The 24,312-nt window shown below is 40.5% G+C and overlaps 1 protein-coding gene across 1 annotated transcript in view; it reads right to left on the bottom strand.

Annotated features, from left to right (window-relative positions):
* DNAJC13 (DnaJ heat shock protein family (Hsp40) member C13) overlaps positions 1-24,312 on the bottom strand; it is a 102,608-nt gene that overhangs the window by 30,196 nt on the left and 48,100 nt on the right. The window contains exons 20-36 of the mRNA XM_038769647.1: positions 23,427-23,570; positions 20,410-20,424; positions 19,746-19,828; positions 18,165-18,318; positions 16,556-16,659; positions 16,316-16,475; positions 15,045-15,107; positions 12,154-12,255; positions 11,112-11,216; positions 9,451-9,653; positions 7,022-7,106; positions 6,488-6,642; positions 6,151-6,196; positions 3,323-3,477; positions 2,360-2,561; positions 1,354-1,469; positions 26-104 (exon numbers count right to left, since the gene is read on the bottom strand). Coding sequence (XP_038625575.1) covers positions 26-104; positions 1,354-1,469; positions 2,360-2,561; positions 3,323-3,477; positions 6,151-6,196; positions 6,488-6,642; positions 7,022-7,106; positions 9,451-9,653; positions 11,112-11,216; positions 12,154-12,255; positions 15,045-15,107; positions 16,316-16,475; positions 16,556-16,659; positions 18,165-18,318; positions 19,746-19,828; positions 20,410-20,424; positions 23,427-23,570 — 1,971 coding nt within the window. The remainder of the gene's footprint in view (positions 1-25; positions 105-1,353; positions 1,470-2,359; positions 2,562-3,322; positions 3,478-6,150; positions 6,197-6,487; positions 6,643-7,021; positions 7,107-9,450; positions 9,654-11,111; positions 11,217-12,153; positions 12,256-15,044; positions 15,108-16,315; positions 16,476-16,555; positions 16,660-18,164; positions 18,319-19,745; positions 19,829-20,409; positions 20,425-23,426; positions 23,571-24,312) is intronic.

Genomic DNA, 24,312 nt, shown 5'->3' with positions numbered 1-24,312 from the left:
CTTTATTTCCTATCACGGTACATACCCTCCCTTCAGGGTTCTTGTCAGGGTGATACTTCTGTGCCAGTCTGAAGTAGGCTTTTCTGATTTTGCTCTCATCATGCCTGTCAGATATAAGAAATCACATTTCACATTAACAGGAAGCTTTGAGGGGGTAGGGAAGGGTATGACTTTAGGCATTCATCTCCCGAGAAATGGCTTTGTGGAAATCCACTATTATCATCTTTGCATATGATAATCAACAGGGTAGCATATCAAACTAAAAAAAACTCCATGTTCTTTACAATTTTTACCCCCCAATCACAGCATTAAGGAGGCAGATGGTGGTTATGGAGGTGCTCACTGAGGATTAGAAATGATTACTCACGTTGTTTCTCTCCTCCCATCCCCATTACAAAGGCATTTATCAACTCTGAGGATTCTCCAGTTCAGGAGCTGATAAATGAGGGTAAAATGCCAAATGCCGAAACGGCCAGCATTAGTATTTCATTTACCCAAAGCAGTTATAGACTTCATGTCAGTCTTGCAGGAAAGATGATGATGATAATAATAATAATAATAATAACAACAACAACAATAAATCAAATTCTTGCTGTGAGTTTGCTAAGCATCAGGAGGGGTACAAAGTTATGAGACTGGACAGTGTCTCACAATAGGTCAAGCGACGGCACTTATTGAAGACTTTTTCTGTGCGGAGCATTACATTAGGTGCTTCTTACCCCCATTCTACAGATGAGGAAACTGAGTCCCAGAGAGGTTAAGTGATCTGTCCATTTAACGGGTCACAAAACACACCGTCGGCAAGTCAGGGACTAGAACTCGGGTCTTCTGACACCTAGTTTTGTGCTCTTTCTCTAGCTCATGCTGCCTCTCCAAAACACTTCAACATACCAAATGTCTCTCAGTTTCAGATTATTCACCATTTCACTCTTCCTTCCAGGTGTACATTGGCTACACTAGCTTACTACTGTACTAAACCAATATTTAAACAAATCAGCTTTTTTTTTTTCTTATCACCCATCTCACCTACCATAAACTGAATCCACGTACGCAGCCATGGACAAGGCTGCTTTAGATGTAAATTACTCTAAAGATCACGAATTTAGGAGAGAAATTTGAATATAAAAAGTTTTAAGTCACAACTTAAACACAAAAAAATTAACATACATTTTCAGGGGACTGAAGAATTTCTGCTACTAACTATGGTGTGGGAATATGATCAGAATTACCTTGTCATCTTTAGCTTCACGCATACGTGATTATGAAAGAAAATCTGGTATTTATGTTGAGAAATCACCTGGTTCAAATGTTAAGGCCCATTTCCCAAAAACGTGAAATGAGATGAGAACTTACTGTCCCTGTCCTTTAGGGAGGTTAAGCACTTCATAAGCATCATCTATTGACATCGTTGGAGGTTTCTTTTCTACTTCCTTTTTCCAAGCATCCAGGGTGTCTTTCAACAATTTAATCTAAAAAAGGTTCAGTATTTTCAAGTTATTAAAATGCTCAAACGAAGCTAGGTTGAAAATGTCGGTTTTACTTAAGCTTAGTTTTGATTTTAGTACGGGTAACTTTTCAAATATTGTTTAGCAACAATGTCAAGTGGAGAGTTGAGCAACTTAAACACCTGCTGGGAGGCTGCACTCCTTTCCCCTTCCAAAAGTCACCTTACTCAGCGCCTGGATCTACTCGGTGTTTAACGTGTTACTAACAAAATGACACAAAAAAGAACTCACTAGTTACAGCTTTCAAATTTAGTCCCTGCATACTAAGAAAGGTTTCAAAAACGCTGATGAGTATCATGATTTTTAAAAAAGAGGAAAGTGATTTCTACAAGCAGAAATGTTTCTATACCAACAGCATTATACAAGCCCACTTCGCTGAAAACAAGTCAACTAGCAGATGTCTTTTTTCACTTTCTCCCAGTTAAATGGAATGTAGATAAATCAGTGGTCTCTATAGGTTCACAGTTCAATGTGTTAGTGGAAAATGGGGCAATAATTTCATATGTACAGATGTACTGCTAAGATGCCTTCAAAATTTCACATAAAATAATGGCATTTACTGAATGTCTGTGCAGAGCATTTCAAATACTAACATACAACTTCGACAACATACTTTGTATACCCGCTCTATCTGCATAACTTGTGCTTTAGTCTTTCCAGAGTGTGATTTTACAGGATTTCAAGGTTCCTAAAAACGCAATCTCCTTTAGACCTGTAAAATATGCCTATTATCAGTGTACCAAATCCAAAATAATACTCCTGACCTATGTACTCTCCGTTATCCGGAACTATTTCATTAACTGACACGGCCATTTTTCAAGTGATGGTAGGCACAAACTGGTTCGTGAACTTACAGGATCTTTAATTGGCCAGTCTGGAAATCGGAGTGTGTCACAGAGATGTTTGAGATAATAAATGTTACAGAACAGTTCATTCTCCAGTTGTGGATAGTTGATCACTGGGATGGGACAGTACTGATAAAGTGCTCTTGTGTTGCTCTGAAGGCGGGGAGTGAAGTCAGCCAGATGTGCAGCAATCTTCTCTATCATGAGACGTCTACAAATTACAAAAAAAAAACATTCAAGCATTATACAAGAACTATTTGGCTAGATAATGAAAGCAGTTTAAAGTGAAGTGTTTCATTACCACCAAGTCTTTGTATTATATCGGTATATTTTGAATCCCATTACATTGCCAGCTGTATGTACTTTCAAACACTATCAGGTGATCAGCCTCTTTCACCTGAGTTTATTTTGCATCTTGGGCACATTTCACTGACTGCGTACCACTCAACATTTTGTGATGGGGGGTGTGACTACTACGCACTTGAGGGTATTTAATGATAACAACAGCAGATACGGAGTATTTATCACTCAGTGGTATTTTAGCACTGACTGTGTGCTGAGGAGAGTACAATATAACAAAGTTGATAGCCACATTCCTTACCCACAACGAACTCACAGTCTAGAGACGAGCTTATTTATATTTAAATTACCATCCTAACCCCCCTCCCAGGAAAAAAAACAATCCTGGGGAGTTATCAGGTTTAACGGGCTAAAGACTTACCACTTCATTCAAACTAGGAATGCATGGGTGTCTGCTGAAACAAGATAGCATAAAGTTTACACTTTTCCAAGAAATGAGAACGTATGAAAGTGAGTAGGAAAAAAATGTTTGTGGCACTAACCAAAACCCATAATTTGGCTTTCATTTAACAACCTTACTAAGCAAACATAGCCTACTGTTATGTCAAACTAGGTATTGAGTGGATGAGAGAGACAGAGATACACTGCATGGAACATGAGCAGTTAACTTACCTCATCTCACTACTCCAGATTGCTTCTGGAGTGTCAAATTCTCCTAGGAAAATCTCCGAAAATTTATCAGGTTCATAATTTTCCAAATAACAAACCATTGCTTCAGGAAGAATGTGTCCCAGTATACTTCTTTGAAAGATATCTTGCCCTTTTGTCTAAAAGAATATGAACAAATTAGCCATATAAACGAATTGCCCTGCTGGTTCTGTAATTTAAGTTGTCTCAGAAAACGACGATGCTGAGAACTTCCATGAGTTCGGAGAAAATAAGGGGAGACAGGGAATGAAAATGGTTCAGACTTTGAAGTGTCCCCCAATACTGAGCACTGTTATGGTCTAGAGTAAATACTATGGTTCTGCAGGTTCCCTGGGGCTCCCAAGAGTTCATTCTTCTAGACTGTTAGCCCGCTGTTGGGTAGGGACTGTCTCTATGTGTTGCCGACTTGTACTTCCCAAGCGCTTAGTACAGTGCTCTGCACACAGTAAGTGCCCAATAAATACGATTGATAGATTAAGTCCAGGGTGGTTTAGGAAGCCCTGAAATTCTCTGGTGTTCAGTGGGTCACCTCGCCCTGTCAGCTTTCATTCTGGGTCACAGTCCGTGGAACCATTCAGTGCTAAACCAAATGGCAACAGGGCACAATTTCGCCCCTAAATCCTCCAAAAACAGCATCATATAAGGACTGCCCAATCTGGAGGTAGCCTAATGCAGCGTTGCTCAGTGGAAAAGAGCCCGGGCTTTGGAGTCAGAGGTCATGGGTTCAAATCCCGGCTCCGCCATTTGTCAGCTGTGTGACTTTGGGCAAGTCGCTTCACTTCTCTGTGACTCAGTTCCCTCATCTGTAAAATGGGGATGACGACAGTGAGCCCCCAGTGGGACAACCTGATCACCTTGTAACCCCCCCAGCTCTTAGAACAGTGCTTGGCGCATAGTAAGCACTTAATAAATGCCATAATTATTATTATTATTATTATCAGACTGATAAAAGGAAAAAGCCACCAGGAGCACTATTTCTTTCTCTAAGTTTGAAGGGAAATCTTAATAGGTTAAGCACTACTATTTGCCAAGTACTGAACTAAGTGCCGAGGTAGATATAAGAGAAGCAGTCAGATCCGGTCCCTTTCCCGCACTCATTCATTCAGTCATTCAATCATATTTATTAAGCGCTTACTGTGTGCACAGCACTGTACTAAGCGCTTGGGAAGTACAAGTTGGCAACATATAGAGACGGTCCCTACCCAACAGCGGGCTCACAGTCTAGAAGGGGGAGACAGACAACAAAACAAAACATATTAACAAAATAAAATAAATAGAATAAATATGTACAAATAAAATAGAGTAATAAATACATACAAACATATATACAGGTGCTGTGGGGAGGGGAAGGAGGTAAGGCTGGGGGGATGGGGAGGGGGAGGAGGGGTTCACAGTCTGAGAAAGAAAAGGTCCCTCATCGGGCACAGAGTCTAAATAGGAGAGAGAACTGGTAGTGACTCCCCATTTTACAGATGATGAAACTGAGACACGGAGAAGTTAAGTGACTGCCCAAGGTCACACGTCAGGGACGTGGCAGAGTCGGGATTGGAACTCGGGTCCTCAGACTCCTAGGTCTGTGCTCTTTCCCCAAGACCATAACGCTTCTCAAATAGACAAGAAAAGCAGATACAAAGCTACACGAAGCCAAATGAGACATTTCTGTCATTACCGCATCGGAATCAGTAAATCGAGCGTGCTCAACGATCAGATAAAATACTGCTTTGTCAGTTATTATACTGGTGACCGTCAGTTTGGCCAGTTGCTATCAGAGGTTCAGAAAAATGAACTGATAAAGGATTCAGTAAGGCAGTTTTCAGTTAAATGTCCAAAGGACAGCCTTGATGTCAAAAGAAACTATCACCGCTACTAACTGGGGACTGGATCGGCTTTTCAGTTGGGACTGAAGAGAGAAGTTTAAATTTTGATTTTACACTGCTGGGCGTGAACGCTGAGGGTTCTTTTGGATCTGGGCAGTTCAAACACACTCCTCAGATGCTTAGTGATGGAATGCTCCCCCTGAATGGAAAATGTGCCAGCAAAGAGGTGCTACTTTTTCTCCTTATGGGAAGAGTAAAGGAAAGAGTCTGTCAAGGACACATATGATGGACTCAGAATCAAAGGTATTTACGCCGCACTTTCTGTGTGGAGAGCACCGTGCTAATCATTTGGGAGCTGGCGGTCGTGTTCTCTGTCCGCAAGGAACTCACAGTCTAGAAGGGGAGACAGACACTAAAAAAAATAAATTTCAGATATGTATATAAGTGCTGTGGGGCGAATACCGTACATAGGTGACACAGAGCGAGTAGGCGACAAAAGACTGATAAACACAACCAATAGGAAACTATAAAGTAATGGACATCTAACAGTGAGTTTCTTCTTATCTGGGGCTCAAATTTGCAGTTTCAATAATAAGGATGTGTGTTAAGAGCTTACTATGTACCGAGCACTGTACTAACCACTGGGACTGATAAAATATAATCAGGTTGGATACAGTCTCTGTCCCACATGGCGCTCATGGTCTCAGTATAATGAGGAAAAAGAAAAAAGTGTATTTATTCTCCATTTTACTTCTGAAGAAACTGAGGCACAGAGAAATGAAGTGGCTTGCCCAAGGTCAAACTGTAGGCAAGTGGCAATCCGAGATTAGAGCCCAGGTCCTGTGATTCCTGGGCCCGTGCTCTACTAGGCAATACTGTTTATTGAGGTCTAATTTTGTTTGAAGTTCAAAGTTTTCCCAATAAGGTAAAAATCCAAGTTTCAGATTTTGAAACTAACCAAGTATTAATACTCACCTCTTCAGATTTGAAGGCTTGCTTGGTATGTGTGTACTTCAAAAACCTTGAGAAGAATAAAATCGCCAGTCAGTCTTGGGAATTGAGCCATAAATTTTGATAATCTGTTTTTTGAAAACTATTTCCAGTCAACCATTCGAATTTTAGCCCCAATTTACAAAATTCTGGAATTCCTTATGATTTATCTGAAAATCTCCCGTACTGGAATTACCTCAGGAAACACATACAAATACCTTGAAGTTATTTAGTACTTTAGCACAGAAATTTAAAAAGGAAAAATTCCAGATATGCACAGCTCCAGTATTTAGCTCAAGTTATCACACTAAACTGTACTTACCTTGCAATAGGAAGAACGTTGGAACCAGTATACATCATGATAAAAAAGAACACTCCACTCAGATAAAAACGAGGTAATTGTGGATTATCTTGCATGATGTGATAAAGCAAAATGGCAACTTTCTCAACAAGAATAGGGTCAAAGGTCAGCAGCAGCTGAAAAATCATAAATGGCATGTTTTTCTTTGATGTTCAAATATTTAAATAGCAATTTGTCCAACTTAAAAAGTTAAACCGATGTACATGTATATGGGAATCCTTTAAAGAAACGGCAGCAGTGATAGTGAATGAGGGACTCTAAACACTTCTTGGTTAATAAGAAATCTTGGGCAAAGCCAGGCCTTAATCCCGTTTCTTTAATTAGCCCCCTCAGTCATCCTGCAGCATATATTAAAAAAACCCCACACAAAATAATATGATGTACAACCAAACAACTTTGATATGTAGATATCATCAACGTGAATTACAATGGCTAATGACTCAAGCGGTTCAGAGACTTTATAGCAGTTTTAAGGAAAAGCTGAAGCAAACTCACCTGAATGATGTGGGGAAGGCAAGTGCTGTCTGAAAGAAGCCTTTTCACTCTGGGCAGGGGCCTGATTATGGCATTATCTTGGTCCCTGAAAAAAGAGATACATTATATTCAACTTCTTGAATTCCCAAAGAATACTCCCTATACAGTATTATGCATACTAACCTGCCTTTTTTAAAAGAAGACACAGACGTTGTGCAGTTGAAAACAATTAGATGCTTTTGTTTCAATATATTTAGCGGCTTACTATGACGTCACTTCCTTGAAACACTGCTTTTATTAAGTTAGGTGTGGCTAAGATCCCAATTTTATAACACTTTAATGGGGACATTAATATACTTTAGGGCTAAACAGGGTTAAGCCCTAACTCTTCCCATATTTTTTCCAACTGTTCGTTTAGTCACTGTTCCCAAATAATAATTCATCGACGCTGTAGTTTGGGAAAGGTAGTAATGTTCTTGAAGACTGCACGGATTTTCAAGTAAACTGGAGTTTCCACAGTTTTCCCCATTAAACTGAATGAGTTTATTCAGTACACAAATGATTACTTTTCTACCTAATACGAATCAAGTTGTGTATTCTGTATATTTATGAACTATTTAAAGGTTTCTCCTGTCTAGCTCGGCAAGTGTTTTGGGAAATGTTTTGGGTGGAAAATTTCATTTCTGGTCAAAATCTACCTGGGGCAAAGTTAAAGTTAGGGGCCTATTTAATATTAATATTGGTAGGAATTCCAACATACATATAGATGAAGAATAAGCAGAATGAGCAATTAGAGAAGTAGCGTGGCTCAGTAGAAAGAGCCCAGGCTTAGGATTCAGAGGTCACGGATTCCAAGCCCGCCTCCGCTACTTATCAGCTGTGTGACTTTACGCGAGTCACTTGACTTCTCTGTGCCTCAGTTCCCTCATCTGTAAAATGGGGATGAAGACTGTGAGCCCCCCGTGGGACAACCTGATCACCTTGTATCCTCCTCAGCGCTTAGAACAGTGCTTTGCACATAGTAAGCGCTTAACAAATGCCATCATTATCGTTCTCCCCCTTCTAGACTGTGAGCCCACTGTTGGGTAGGGACCGTCTCTATATGTTGCCAACTTGTACTTCCCAAGCGCTTAGTCAGTGCTCTGCACACAGTAAGCGCTCAATAAATATGATTGAATGAATATTATATAGATCCAAGATCCCTGGGGCCCCGCACCCTTAGTCCTATTTCTGTATATATGTACATATGTTTGTACATATTTATTACTCTATTCATTTTACCTATACATATCTATTCTATTTATTTTATTTTGTTAATATGTTTGGTTTTGTTCTCTGTCTCCCCCTTCTAGACTGTGAGCCCACTGTTTGGGTAGGGACCATTTCTATATGTTTTCAACTTGTACTTCCCAAGCACTTAGTACAGTGTTCTGCAAACAGTAAGCGCTCAATAAATATGATTAATTGATAATTTCAGACCCCTTATATAAGCCCAACTACCTCTGAAACGTTGAGATGCTGAACATGAACATTTCCCCTCCAGTACAATCTTGAGGTGCTTAAGGTGGACTAACTGGTGAGGGGAGAAGGGCAGGAAGCTGCCTGAGTAGCTCACAGGATAAGTTGCCTAATAATAAAAATGGCATTTCTTAAGCGCTTACTATGTGCAGAGCACTGTTCTAGTTACCTGGTCTGCTCTACCTCAACTTTTAAGTCTTTCAGTGCTGATGACTGATAACAATAATAATAATTGTGGTATCTGTTACATGCTTACTGTGTGCCAGTGCTAGGGTGGATACAAGTAAATAGGGTTGGACACAGTCCCTGTCCCACGGGGCACTCACAGTCTCAATCCCCATTTTACAGATGAGGTAACTGAGGCACAAAAAAGCAAAGTGATTTGTCCAAAGTCACCCAGCTGTCGAGTGGCGGAGCCAGGATTAGAACCCATGGCCTTCTGACTCCTAGTCTCGTGCTCGATCCACTAAGTCAAGCTGGAGAGTAAAAGTGCTTTCCTAACATTAACTAAAGAGTGGCGGACCATTAAATATGCATATCGATCCCATTAATGTTTCTTCAAACGACTATTTGAGAGTACTATTATTATTAGAGGAGCAGCGTGGCTCAGTGGAAAAGAGCCCGGGCTTTGGAGTCAGAGGTCATGGGTTCAAACCCCGGCTCCGCCACTTGTCAGCTGTGTGACTTTGGGCAAGTCACTTCACTTCTCTGGGCCTCGGTTACCTCATCTGGAAAATAGGGATTAAGACTGTGAGCCCCACATGGGACATCCTGATCACCATGTAACCTCCCCAGCGCTTAGAAAAGCGCTTTGCACACAGTAAGCGCTTAATAAATGCCATCATTGTTATAATTATTATTATCATTATTTAGAAACAACGGCGTTGGTTATATAATTTGAAGAACGTTTCCATTTTTTGCAAACAAAATACCTGCTTGGAAAATATCCACACATTGTGATGAGCATGTTAAGTATGAGTGTAGCTAGATCAGTCTCATTCAGCACAGCTTGTCCAGTGGCTAGCAGACACCATTTAAGCTGGGGGATAACTTGCAGGGGTCGCCACCCATCCATGCCCTGGGCCCAGCATCGCGTTTTGGGAATCAGCACCCCTTTGGTCCACAATTCTTGCATCTGAAAGAAAGAAGCTTTTGGTGACTTCAAGGAGTAGTGGGTTTTTTTTAAAGGTAACATAAAAATTATGAGATGGGTTTTACTCCACATAGTTCGATTTCTACCAACATCTTCCTACCATGGGACATTTCTGAAAAATTAAGAAAACACACACAAAAAAAGAACCAGCAAAAAAGTATTATGGGCAGTTTCTTAAGATATCTACTGTTTATCTAGATGTATAAACACTGGCATGAATTTTTTAATTTTGTGGGGTTGGAACGCAGGGCATTCTTGAAAGATCTAACAAGCCAGAGAGTTATTATTGGGAGTCTTGTCATTTCTGGTTGGAAATTCCCAGGTTTCATCAGAGGCTGGGATACACGAGGCAGAGAATCCAGCTCAAATCTGGGGCTGATCATGCCCAAGAAAATCACCAATGCTTAGGAATATATCTTATTCTTCCAAGATAATGAAATTGATTTAGCCCATTTATGTTAGTATATCCCCTGCTGTCACATTGATTCCAATGACATCCGAAAGGTTTGCTCATTTTATCAGCATATTATTTTCCTGAAGGGACTGTCTTTCTACTCTGAAGCAATTTGGCACCTATTGACATTTTTTACTCATCTCATTTTTTACTCTCTCACTCCAATAAGCAGTCTGCCCCTAAAACTTAAGATCTGGATATTGTTAAATTCTGGACTGACACAAATCCAGTCCCCTAAATTAAACAAGGTCACCTTAGCACTGCTCCGTAAATCTTACTGAGGAAACTTGTGCCATGAATATGTTGCCTAATGTGAAACATTAAAACCCCAAATTCAGAATTTTTAAAGGCCAAATTTTTCATGAATTTAAAAATCCTGATAACACTGAATGCACCTATGTTTGGGGTTAATTTTTAAAACATAACAGATATAGACAGAGATAGATCTACACTACATAAATATATTAGGTTATATATAACCTTTGAAGCTAAAATAGATAATTCCAAAAATATAGCTATATTTTAAGTCTGAAAATTCCATAGCTAACTAAGAAACAGAGTCAAAATTCCACTATCATGGTTCAGGCCAATGGTTCACTCGGTCAAGTATAGAGAAACAACGTGAAAGTACCAATACTGTGGAAAAGCTCAAGCTCTTTTGCTCAGAGCTGCTGATCGCTCATCCTACATGGCAATGTTGAATGCTAACCAGAAGCCGGTCCATTTTTTGTAGCTTTCTGAAGCACACTTGATGGGGCGCAGCTATTTCTATTCCCTCCTTTTCAGCTTGATCTGTGAACCCGTATGATGCTGTGAATGCTGAGGTTCCTCCTAATTCCATGACAGACATTTGCTCTACTGCACAGCAGCTCCGTTTCCCCCAGAAAATGCATTTCTCCACAACAGAGAACAAGCCAGCTGCCCTGAAGACACAAAAATCTCATAATCAAAAACAATTTTAGGACAACGTTAAAAATTTTAGGTACCTCATGAAATCCGTAGGGACCACTTCTTTCTTTGTCCGCGTTGCCGTAGTACCATTCTTTCTCACTTTCCCTCTTCATATCAGGGGCAGCTTCAATCACATTGCTCTAAATTAAGGGAAAGTTTGCACACATTCAAGAGATAAAATCTGGAAGGGGTTCATTGGTTTTATCCTGCTCTGAATGATCAAACAATACTTTTTACCTCAAGATGCCTACATCAATGTTAAGGTTCATTTCACAACCTAATGTTCAGCTAATTCAGGATTTTCTCAGTCCGTTCAGGTCCCTTACATTTTATGTTCTACTTCCCCTCATTTTAAGGCAAGGGCTGCTTTCCTCAAACCTGTGAACTGACACTAGCAACCGATTTCGGTTGCTAATTCCTAAGTTATGTTGACTGGACTAACAGCCTTACAACGGTTAGGTCTCCAAAACAGAACTCAGTTTCTGGAAAGAATAATTCACAAATAATATTAAGCTAAAAGTTCAAAGGGATGGCACCCAGTTGCCCCAACTTCAAGCCTCTTGTGAAATCAGGTGATTTTAACGAACCCCAATAGATAATGACTGCCCTATGACTCCCTAGAAATGGGAGTGAGGAGCTTTACAGCATTCTTTGTCTCTGGCCTTAGCCAAAATAAATTTATTATGATGGAGATTGAAAGAACTGAGGGGCTGACTAATTTCCTGAAAACTCTTCCTTTACTTCTCAGTGACAGAAAACCTTTTTTCCCCTCCCTGGGGCTAACACTCTGTTGAACCAAAACGGACTGCCCTTTGAGAATGTTACTGTCACAACAAGTTAGGTGCACCTTGCAATATTGACATTCACCCTGTATTCGTTCTTTGTATGAGGATTTCACTTTCTACAGCCTTCTTCAACATTTAGCAATTCTGGTTCTGACATCACTATTATTGGAGAAGCAGTTCACTCAGTCATCTTTTTTTCTGTTTTTTTTACATAAAATGGGACACACTTTCCTCCCTCGAATCTCCAAAAATCAAGGGCTCTTAGCAATAACGATACCAGAAGCCCAGGTACCTGCAATGGTACAGTTGCTCTGCTTGTATGTAGATGGGCCAGAGTCAGCAGATCCACGAGGATTTTGACTCCATTTGAATCCATGAGATCTTTGACATTTTTCTGTAAAACAACATTTACGCAAAACAGCTTTAATAATAATAATATTAATTTTGGCATTTGTTAAGCGCTTACTATATGCCAAGCACTATTCTAAGCACTGGGTAGATACAAAGTAATCAGGTGGGGCTCACAGTCTTAATCCCCATTTTCAGATGTGGTAACTGAGGCACAGAGAAGTGAAGTGACTTGCCCAAAGTCACACAGCTGATAAGTGGGATTAGAACCCACGACCTCTGACTCCCAAGCCCGGGCTCTTTCCACTGAGCCACGCTGCTTCTCTAAAGCAGCTTTGAAAGTCCTAAAGCAAACGATACCATGTGACATATCACAAGAGAGCATCGGTGGGACCAACGGTGCAGAACAAGTCCACAGATCCTGGATTGCAACTTGGGATCATCGGCCTGAATTTCTCAAGAGAGAGGGAATTTGAATTTAGAGTAAAACAAGGTTAGTCTGCTGAATTCTTGAAGTTACATTATGAAGAAAACCAAAATTTGCCCAATAATCATCTGTTCGTACAGATAAGAGTAGATTTGGGGGTATTTTAAACCAAGGAAATTGCCATTTCCTCTGATGTTAGGGAGATTAAAAGCATCCAGCAACTCTTATCAACCCAGCACTAATGTGCACGCATTGGGAGAGTTCCATACTGCCAAAGGGCTGTACACAGAATAGGGCTGCAGAAGTTCGGCAGAAGGGATGGCAGAGGCGTGTGTCCCTCCGGACGAAAGACCTGGGAGTGAATCAGAGTTGGTCGTCTCCTCTCTCCAGCCACATTCTGCCAACAACCACCCCTCAAATATTGCTGCCGCTGCCCCCAAAGCTTCTGCCATCACCCCTCCCCATTTCACGGCACCACTTATCTAGGAAACATTTTCCTGGAGATTATTACTAAGATAGTAATAGTATTGATTAAACACTCCCCCATCTTACCTCCTTCCCTTCCCCACAGCACCTGTATATATGTATATATGTTTGTACATATTTATTACTCTATTTATTTATTTTACTTGTACATATCTATTCTATTTATTTTATTTTGTTAGTATGTTTGGTTTTGTTCTCTGTCTCCCCCTTTTAGACTGTGAGCCTACTGTTGGGTAGGGACTGTCCCTATATGTTGCCAACTTGTACTTCCCAAGCGCTTAGTACAGTGCTCTGCACACAGTAAGCGCTCAATACGATTGATTGATTGATTGTGCTAAGCACTGTACTTATTTTACGTAAGGGGAAACGGAGGTTTAGATTTTCTAAACCTCCGTTTCCCCTTACGTAAAATAAGGATTATATGACTCTTCTTCCTCGTACTTAGACTGTGAGTCCCATGTGGGCCAGGGACGGACATGGTTTTCTCGTACCTAATATGTGCTTGGCACAGATTAATAAATATCACAATTATTGTTAAGAGGGAGGGAAAAGAGGCGTTTCACCCCCATTTTACAGAGGAAGAAGTCACGGCACAGAGGTTCAGTGACTTTCCCCAGGTCTCGTAACTGGCAAGTGGTAGAACCAGGACAAGAACCTATGCTCTTTTCCCCCAGACCAAGCTGCCTCCCTAACAAGTCTCTCTCCAAGACCATATTCTCGCCCGTCCCGCCGTCGACCCCCGGCCCACGTCCTCCCCCTGGCCCGGAATGCCCTCCCTCCATCCATCCGCCAAGCTAGCTCTCTTCCTCCCTTCAAAGCCCTACTGAGAGCTCACCTCCTCCAGGAGGCCTTCCCACACTGAGCACCCTCCTTCCTCTCCCCCATCCCCACCGCCCTACCTCCTTCCCCTCCCCACAGCACCTGTACATATTTTTGCACATATTTATTACTCTATGTACATATTTACTATCCTATATATTTTATTTTGTTAATATGTTTTGTTTTGTTGTCTGTCTCCCCCTTCTAGACTGTGAGCCCGCTATTGGGTAGGGACCGCCTCTAGATGTTGCCAACTTGTACTTCCCAAGCGCTTAGTACAGTGCTCTGCACACAGTAAGCGCTCAATAAATACGACTGAATGAAAAGGTAACTGAGGCATAGAGAGGTTAAGTGACTTGCCCAGGGTCACACAGGAGACCAGTGGCCAGGCGGGGATTAGAAGCCAGATCCTTCGGATTCCCACATCCATGCTCTATCCACTAGGCCAGGCTGCTTCTCACGGCACTGCAGCAAGTGGAATAATTTCAGGTTCAGGGGGGAGGTGGTAAAGTGGGGGTTGGGGCTCTGCAATTACATCTCCCTCGGAGTGGGTGCCAAACCATTTGCTAGTTTCAGCAGCAAAATGGACAGCCCTTCCTACCCCCACCAAATCCAGACCTGCTATGGCTAAACCAGGAGGCACAATATGTCTCCATGCGAGTTCACTAGACCTTTGCCTGGGGCCTAAATTGTGTAATCTTCTGGTTCCTCCAAGTTTCAGGGCCATCATAGTCTGGGACACTACACTGGCAAATAGCCCCCAAGAACCTCACCACTTTAAACTTGCATCTCACTTCACTGGATTAACAACATGGGGCAAAGAGACTCCCAGTTTCTTTTCATTTACTCCCAGTCATAGGGGCAGCAACTTCAGAACTCCGTTTCTGCCTTCAGAGACCTAGCATCCCCTAAATGTGAACCAATAATGTATAACTGATTACGTGAGGTTTGAGAAAGGGCACTGAGCTGAAAACAGGGAATTAGGCTGTGTTTTTCCTGGGAGAGAGGGGAAAACTGTCCAGACTGCCTGGACTGGAAAACTCACTGCCTCAACGGTTAGATTACATCTGATGTTATGCGCTCAGGTGACATTTTTGCTGTACCTTATTAAGGATGAGCTTGTTAAGGAAGAGGATCAACCGGTCTCTTTCGAGTCTGTCGGTACACTATTCGCATAAAAGACAATTATAAAGATTTAATACAATATCACACGTTCAAGTAGCAAGGGAGCTTAACAAAATAAGCCTGCCAGTTAACTTGCATTTAAAAAGTATTTCCCTTAAACATCTTGAGAATAAAACGTATACCAACTTTGCTACCACTGCTGAAATATGTATTTTTCATAGATTTTGCTCTAAACGTGAAGATCGATCTTTCATTAACAAAAGAACAATAACTGGCTTTATAGGAATATGATGCATTAGAGAGCTATGTCCAAAAAAACATTTCAAACAAGGACTGGGTGAAAGAAAGTTAACCCAATAGCATGTCTCTCTAAACACCCAGAACTTTGGGGAAAATTGGATTAACAACGATATTGTACGACACTCCTATTTTAGAGGACAAATTTACAGTCACAGAAACATTTACTGTTCCAACATCCCTAGGACATCTGGTACTATGGTACCCATGGTGATATTTATTACTAAACTAAATATACTAATGCGAAGCCACACCCTTTTTTAATGGTATTTGTTAAGGGCTTACTATGTGCCAACCACTGTTTCAGTGATGGGTAGATATAAGTTAATCAGGTTGGACACAGTCCCTTGTCCCACATGAGGCTCACAATCTATGTAGGAGGGAGAATGGGTACTGAATCCCCATTTTGCAGTTGAGGAAACTGAGGCACAGAGACATAAAGTGAGCCAGGTTCTCTCGCTCCCAGGACCATGATTTATCCTCTAGGCCCTACTGCTTCCCTAACAAGCCTTTTCCCTGACACTCAAGTCTTTGCCCCCTTGTCTCGCTAACGCTTTGACATCACAAAACCCTATGCTTTAATTGACCTCCACCAGTCCTGCACTTGGGTTGCTGTGCTTTGTCAGGTAGAAATTAAAACCAGTCTGATCTCGGCTATGTCAAATTTAACTTCTCTTGCGTATATCATGCTGCTCTTTCTTCTGCTCAACAATGCTGTTTATATCCTCCTCACGACACCCATGTCCACGGCCCACGCCACCTATTCCAGATTTTCAACCTTCTCTCGGGGCATTCATCTCCTCCCTCCAATCCCTGAAGCCCTGCCCAACTACTCTGACATCAATAGAAGGGATTTTAACTGTAACTCAATTGCAGATTTTAAAAATGCACATGTAATTGATTACTAGAAGACCCACTGAATGGTTCCGTAGTTGAAGAATGAAATTCTTACCCTTTCTAACATTCCGACAATATATCTAGTGTCCCCAAATGGTCCTATTTCTTCATAACATCTCCCATAAACAATGGCCAGCGCTTGTAAACATAAACACTTCATGTTGATTTTGGGGGTGAGTAGAAAACGATGGTAGAGCTCATTGAAAAATTCATACCTACAACGACAAGTTTCTCCATAAAAACAGGCGCCAAGAGTTGAGTACAAAAGTTATAAAAGCCCAGGGGAGTAGCTTACGATTTTTTGATTCCTCCACTACCTTCGTTTTCATCCTCTTCCAACAGCAGTCTCAGATAATAGTCTCCTATTTTTATTTCTTCCGCTAGGCATTCATACTTCACCTATATGGATAAAGTCAGAGTACATGAATCCGGGTGCAAAAGTGAGCTCATTTTACATTTGAGCTTTTCCCTGTTCCGTATCTGTTTGAGGAGCATTTTCTCTTTGGGAGTTGAAGAATGCCATTCAAAAAAGAGGGAAAGTAAATGAAACAGACAAGCTTAAGCAACTAGAATTCCTAATGCTGTCTTTTTGTCACTGGATGTCACTGGATAAATATGGTTAGTGAACGTACAGTAAGGGGAGGGAAAGGCTATTCCCACAGCTTAAATATAGACTTTAAAATTTAAGATGACTTTTTCATGAGCTCTCCATGCCAGCTTTGTTTTTATTTATTTAGCCAAATCTTATGTAAGAGACCCTTGTTTCAATGCCGAAGTATTCATTCTAAAGGTGGCCAGACTGATATCAGAAACCTGAAGTCCTCAGAAAATGGGACCTTTACAATTGAAGCTCAGTTCTATAGGAAAGGCAAAAAAGAATTTCTGGGTTGGTCATGAAGCTGAGCATTTATTTAGATGAATGCCAGAAAAAAGGCTTTTCACTTACAGGAAACAGTACATGAATACACATAATTATTTGTAGATCTTTTTCCAATAATACTTGGATGAAACACATTTAAAAAGGCAGTATTTTATACGCCACTTGCAGATAGAATTTTTAGTCTTTTAAAAAAATAGTTTCTTTGAAAGAATGAGGCAGATAATAGGAAGTTATCCAAGCCACATATCAGTAAGAATATAGTTTAGAAGTTATTGATTTTTTAAAATCAGAGATATAAAAACACCAAAAAAAAAAGGTAATCGCAACAACTCTCAATTTCCCTAATGAGTCCTGGTAACTATAAGCTAGGCATCCCTCCTCCCCTCAAAGAAATCGATAGGTCCACAAAGGAAAAAAGAGTTTCCCCAACTGTGTTCATGATCACAAATCACACACCCAGGCCAAATACAACCACAATTTATTCATAAATAAGATGGCTAGGAAACTGAAATGTGACATTAGGATGAGAAAGAAAGAAGGTGAGGGGAAGGGGAGAGAAAACATTGAGGGAACAAAAAGGGACAGAGGAGGCATGAAAGAACTGGGGAAAGAAGAAAGAAAAGGAGAGAAAAGGAAGCTGATTTTTAGTGGTGATTCAGGAACGGATGGCTGTAAGCATGGTTCAAAGTTCTCAATTGAGATGGCTGCAAGAATGGTTCTAAGAATACATTATACATTACTGATTAACAGAGCCCTAACTTTCCTACCATATGGGGATTGATTTTTACCAAACTACACGTCAGTGAAAAATGTCAATCATGGTATTCACCCGGAATTCACCTGGGTTTATGTGTTTTAGCCAGACAGACATTTCTCAAAAGAACGTTACTTCTGTTGTCACGTTCTATCCAAATCACCGCAAGTGAAAATGTCTATTCCAGCTAGAACCGAGTACAACATTTTTATCTTAACCGTTGAGAATTCGCTTTGAAGAAGTCACACACACAAAAGAGGGCATATTTACCTCAAACTCATGGTGGTTCCACGAGATCACACTTGCACTGCCAAGTTCTCTGTCAATGTTAAATGCTCTCATTTCAGATTCAAGAGTATCTCGCAGTTCTTCCCGCGTTTTGAAATTCCAAATCAAGTTTGATCGAGCATGATCTTGAAGAAACCTAGACAAAAGCATGATTAGAAAACAGGTGAAACACTAGTAAATATTCTGCATCAAGTAAGCATTCTATATTCTGTTGATGAACTATATTGTAAAAATATTTAAATAAATATTCCTCACTTCATTCATTCAATCGTATTTATTGAGCGCTTACTGTGTGCAGAGCACTGTACTAAGCGCTTGGGAAGTACAAGTTGGCAACATATAGAGACGGTCCCGACCCAACAGCGGGCTCACAGTCTGGAAGAATGGGGATTAAGACTGTGAGCCCCCCGAATTACTACATTACTACATCTTGCAAGAAGGTAAAAAGCAGAAGAGAATATATGTCCTTTGTAATTTGAGTCTCAAATTAAAGAATGTACTAAAGATAATGAGATATTTCTACTCCACCGGTTAGGGAGTAACTACTTTAAAGTGACCACAATAGCATTCAGGAACTGAAATTTCAATCACCAAATTTAAGATTTCAGGTCAAAGATAACACGTTTAAATCAGCTCCTGTGAGGCGGCTGAAATATTACAGAATTTGTCACAATGAAATACACCAAACAGAGGGGCCAATGTCTGGTTTGGGCTTCATGCCCAGAGCCCACAGTGGTGCAGGCCCCTGCTCCAGACTGAGCCTATGCTGTGTGACCTTGGGCAAGTCACAACTTCTCTGGGCCTCTGTTCTCCTACCTGCAAAATGGGGATTAAGACTGTGAGCCTTATTTGGGGCAGGGACCGTGTCCAATCCGAGTATCTTGTAGCTACCCCAGTGCTTAAAGCAGTGCCAGACACAAAGTAAGCACTTAACAAATACCATTATTATTATTATTATTTTTCTGGAAGGCTCCCAAGGTTGGGTAGCCCTAGTAAGGACTCAAGATGCACCTTTGCAGGAAGGTGCCCTCTAAATAATGCCATATCTTGAGTAATGTCTGGTAGCCAGCTTTCGACAGACACCCTTTCAGTTCAGTTTCCACCTTCTCTTTAAAATTGCAGTTCAAATATTTCCCATTACACAGCCTTCCTTTTTTTTCTAAGACAAAAAACCCGTCTGATGAATAGCACCCACCTAATTTGGATCTTGTCCTTTCTCCCACTGTCTGAATATGTGAATTCTGATAATCACTCCATTTGTTCATGAGATGGAGATGCCTCTCACCTCAGAACTATATTGCGAGGGTTAATGAAAGAGAGCTTTGACTACATAATGTCAAACTCCTTTTAGATCATAGCACTATACCTGTATTTTATAAAGGCTCCATTAGGATTTCCAATTTTAATAGGTTTTTAAGTTTGTTTCACACTTACTCTAGAAAAAATACATCTCCACCTCAACGAATGTACTATATGGAAGAGAATGGAAGCTCCAATAAGATGAACCACTAGGCAAAACCACTCATAATAGCTGGGATGAATTTAATAAAACCCAGATTTTACCTGTAATAGAAGAGATCCCAATTTGCTTCTATTTTAATCCGTTGCCTTCTCTTCCTAAGTATGACTGGCTTTTGATTAAGATTCTGAAGAGGGGCAAAGAAAAAAAAAGAACACTGCCAAATCTGGGGTTACCATGAATTTAAAATCTTCCAATATTATTTGACCATATTTACAGAATTCCATTTCCCAAAATCAAGTTCAGTCTGTAAATGATTAGCAAAATTCCAAAGAAATCAATATTTTGATGAAAGGCACACGGGATTAAATAGAGAATTTTATCCAGGATGACCATATTACTAACGTAAGCCATTCAATCTTACCACAGTTAGAAACCAACATTGTATTTTTCAATGAAGAATCAATAAGCTGTAAGTTTGTCTAAGTATTATGAATCAGTTAAAAGAGGTGTGTTATTGCACACATTTACATGCAGTTAATAGGAAACTACGGTCAAATTGAAAAATGCAAAGGTGTCTTAGTTGTCAGCACCAAGAATATCTTAAAGTCTGAAGGAAGCAGGTAATACAAAAACGCACTAACGACTTGGACTGGAAACAACTACAGTCAGACGCTACTACAGTCTTAGCTACTGCTTATCAAACAAGACTTTACATGCCAGACAGTTTAACACAACTGACACACACAGCAAGGACTTTAAACTCACCATATTGTTTCTGTCCTGAATATGATCAATAGAAAGAAAAAAAGGAATATTTTTTAACAAAAAAAAATCACGTAATCTCTGCAAAGTATCACCTTGCATATTATCTTAAGGATGACGTCAATATGACTAGAATAAAGACTTCCACTAGACTGTGAGCCTGCTGTTAGGTACGGACCGTCTCTATATGTTGCCAACTTGTACTTCCCAAGCGCTTAGTACAGTGCTCTGCACATAGTAAGCGCTCAATAAATACGATTGAATGAATGAACGAATGAATTCAGAATAAACCCTTGGGGTATGAGGATTTTTTTTCATGGAACTGGGTAGGCATTTTCAGTACCACTCTGTTGTATGTTTCCAATAATAATAATAATAAGGTAAATGCTTATTACATGCCAGGCACTGTACTAAGCGCTGAGGTGGATACAAGCTAATCAGGTTGGATACAGTCCCTGTCCCATGTGGGGCTCACGATCTCAATCCCCATTTTACAGATGAGGTAACGAGGCACAGAGAAGTTAAGTGACTTGCCCAAGGTCACACAGCAGACAAGCGGCAGAGTCAGAATTAGAACCCATGACCTTCTGATTCCCAGGCCTGTGATCTATCCACTAAGCCACGCTGCTTCTCAACACTAAGGACATTGTCCTGGACCCAAAAGACCCTCAGTCGTGCCGCCAAAGATGATTACGGATTCATATGATAACAGGTGGCAATAACAGGGTAACTAAAACAAAATCCATGGACTTGTTTCAACCAATCATCTTAGTTTTGCCCCCTTACCTTTCAAAACTTTTACTACAGCTACTACTCACAGCCTTTCATTTCTCCTGCTCATCTAAATAATTAAATAGCTAATGAGCCAGAAAATAATCACGCTGGCAAGTGAGAGAAGCAAAGATAACCCAAAGAATGAGTAATAATCGAAAAAGATTAAACTGACTTAAGAGAAGATGTACACTCAGTAGTTTTAAGAGAATGTTTTTTTAAAACATTTCTAGAATTCACTGTTCGCTATATTACGCCATTTTCACATTTACTAGGGTATGTCTATTAACTAAATTTTCCATGGCCTACCTAAATAGTTGGCAACCATCAGGCTAATACTGTCCTGCTTTATTGGACCCTGTATCACTTAAACAATATATATAACTATGCTATATATAACAACAACAATATAACTATGCTATTTCTTCCTTATAAGGCAAAATCTGAAGAGCCCTGCCTAGCCGGCAACGAAAGCAGCAATACATATTTAACAAGGGTTTTCCAGATAGAGAATTTCACATTTGGAAGCTGGCAATGAAAATTTTATCCACACAGAAACCAAAAGTACATTTTGAAATATAACTGACTTTTTTTTTTTTTACAGAAAAAGATTGTTCACGAGAAGGCAGAAATTAAGGACTGCATTAGAGTAGAAAAATCGAAAAAACTACAACCCCCAATTTGGGGAGAAGTTTTAGCAGTAACCTACTGCTTTGATGAAATTTGAATAGCTAGTCCAAATGTTTTTAATGCTTTAAGAATAAATATCACCAAGGCTAACAAGTCAAGGCAAACCTAAAATAAATTAGATCTGCCTAATGAAAAATCAGGCATTGGGGTGAAAATGAATTTCAAACACTTCATTATACAATAATTTGGTTCTCGTCTGAATCTTTTTGTGGAGTAATTACTGAAAAAGAAAAAAAAAATCAAAGTTTTTAATCTCAAACTAGTTGGGGGGGATGCACCTAACCTCCCTTCCTTCAAAGCCTTATTGAAGGCACAGCTCCTCCATGAAGCCTTCCCTGATTAAGTCCTCCTTTCCTTTTTCACCAGTCCCCTCCGCATCGCCAACTTGTTCCCTTTGTTCAGCCCTTCTCCCAGCCCCAAAGCATTTATGTGCGTCTGTAATTTATTTATTTATATTATTGTCTGTCTCGCCTCCTCTAGACTGTAAGTTCATTGTGGGCACGGAATGTGTCTGTTTTTGGTCTGTTTTGCTACATCGTACTCTCCCAAGCATTTAGTACAGTGTTCCGCACCCAATGAGCACTCAATAAATATGACTACATTAATGAATGAATAGAAGTGCAGAAAAGGTGATTTAGTAATTTTGCAATGGACCACTGAAAAAGTATCTGAAGTAAATAAAAGTTTGGTAGTCTTTTAAAAATCACTTCGCCATTTGACAGAAGGCATCAAAGTTGGTGATAATTCAGACTCGACAACATTCTATGATCCGCAATGTTTTCATTTAAATGAATAACCTAATTTGGACTCGAGGCACGAAGAGGAAGAAAAGAGAAGAAAAAGAAGTTGGAATAAAAGTTTCAGTTGGTAAATCCATGTTAAGTTCTGATGTCAGCCTCCTGCCCAAATCAGAAAACCCAATGGGGATGTGGGGAAGGACTTTGGAGAGGAATGGCATCATCGCCTTAACAACAACTGGTTGGGCCACAACAAATCCACAGATGTGAACAAGGAAAGGAGGATACCAGATGGCAAATGGATGACGGGGAGTCTCCGCATTATATCTTTGTCTCCTCACTGAGGAAAACTAAGTGGATTTAAGTCACTAGAACCTTCTATAAAATTACTAGTACAAAAGCTACATGACATTTTTGTAATTTTAGAAATAAGGAGTTGGGGAACAACTTTAGGATTTAACATTTCAGGCAGCTTTTCATTCAGAATGAATCAGGGTAGAGGATTGGGAGAAGGAGGGCATGAACAACCCCAGCCCCACGGGGGACAACCTGATCACCTTGTATCCCCCCAGCGCTTAGAACAGTGCTTTGCACATAGTAAGCGCTTAACAAATACCACCATTATTATTATTCTTATTAATAGTGAATAAAATTATGTTAAAATCTGAGACCCCTGTTAATACGAGCGACCGCACCACCATCTTTACTAACAGCAACCAGTAGGGACACACAGGTAACCTTTCCTAACACCATCCCGCCATAAGGCATGAAATGAAGAAACAATGTGAGCGCGGGAGTTGGGGGAAGAGGGGGGATGCTTACCTCTTTTTGAGCAATACCCATTCTATCCCTCCAGTGCATTAACACGAGATCCACTTTTTCTTTGGCAAACTTTTCGACTTCTTTAGCAGCTTTTCCAGCCAGCCTCTGCCACTCTGGAACTTTATTAAACTTGCCATACTGATCCTGAAAAAGAACAACTTGTGAAACAATGCCGAGGAGTCGTCTTCGGGGGAAGCACGCGGGAGGAAATGCAAAACAGAGCTTTTCAGAGCACGCTGCTTTCAAGTTGCGGTCAAGTTGCGGTGTGTTGGATCTAATAGTTTTACGAATACTAGTCTAGAGGTCCTTCGTACCTCTCCTTAGCATTTGCAATAGTTACTCAATGGTACGTACTGAGCACTTACTGTATACAGAGCACTGTACTAACTGCTTGTGAAAATACAACAGAATTGGTAGACACGATCCCTGTCCACAAGGAGACTGCATCATAAATACTTGTCACTTCTAGACTGTGAGCCCACTCTTCTAGACTGTGAGCCCACTGTTCGGTAGGGACCGTCTCTATATGTTGCTAACTTGTACTTCCCAAGTGCTTCGTACAGTGCTCTGCACACAGTAAGCGCTCAATAAATACGACTGAATGGATGAATGAACTTCATCCACCTGACACTTCAGTCTGCTGCTTATGTTCGCCTAAATTCCAGTTGCTTACATAAAACTTCTGTTTTGAGCCAATAAAAACCATCACCAATCATGATTAATGACCTGTTTCACATGCCTCGTTTCCCAGTTGGCGTCGAGGGCGCCCAATAAGTGTGACAGGAGCAAAGAAATGGACAAAAGGTCCAGATGTACGCTTGTTACGGGCTGGGAGACGTGTCTGCTGATTCTGTTGTGTTCTACTTTCCCAAGTCCTTAGCACAGT

The sequence above is a fragment of the Tachyglossus aculeatus genome, chromosome 2, assembly GCF_015852505.1.
Source record: "Tachyglossus aculeatus isolate mTacAcu1 chromosome 2, mTacAcu1.pri, whole genome shotgun sequence".
Classification (NCBI taxonomy): domain Eukaryota; kingdom Metazoa; phylum Chordata; class Mammalia; order Monotremata; family Tachyglossidae; genus Tachyglossus; species Tachyglossus aculeatus.
This window is presented reverse-complemented; position numbering and strand designations above follow the sequence as displayed.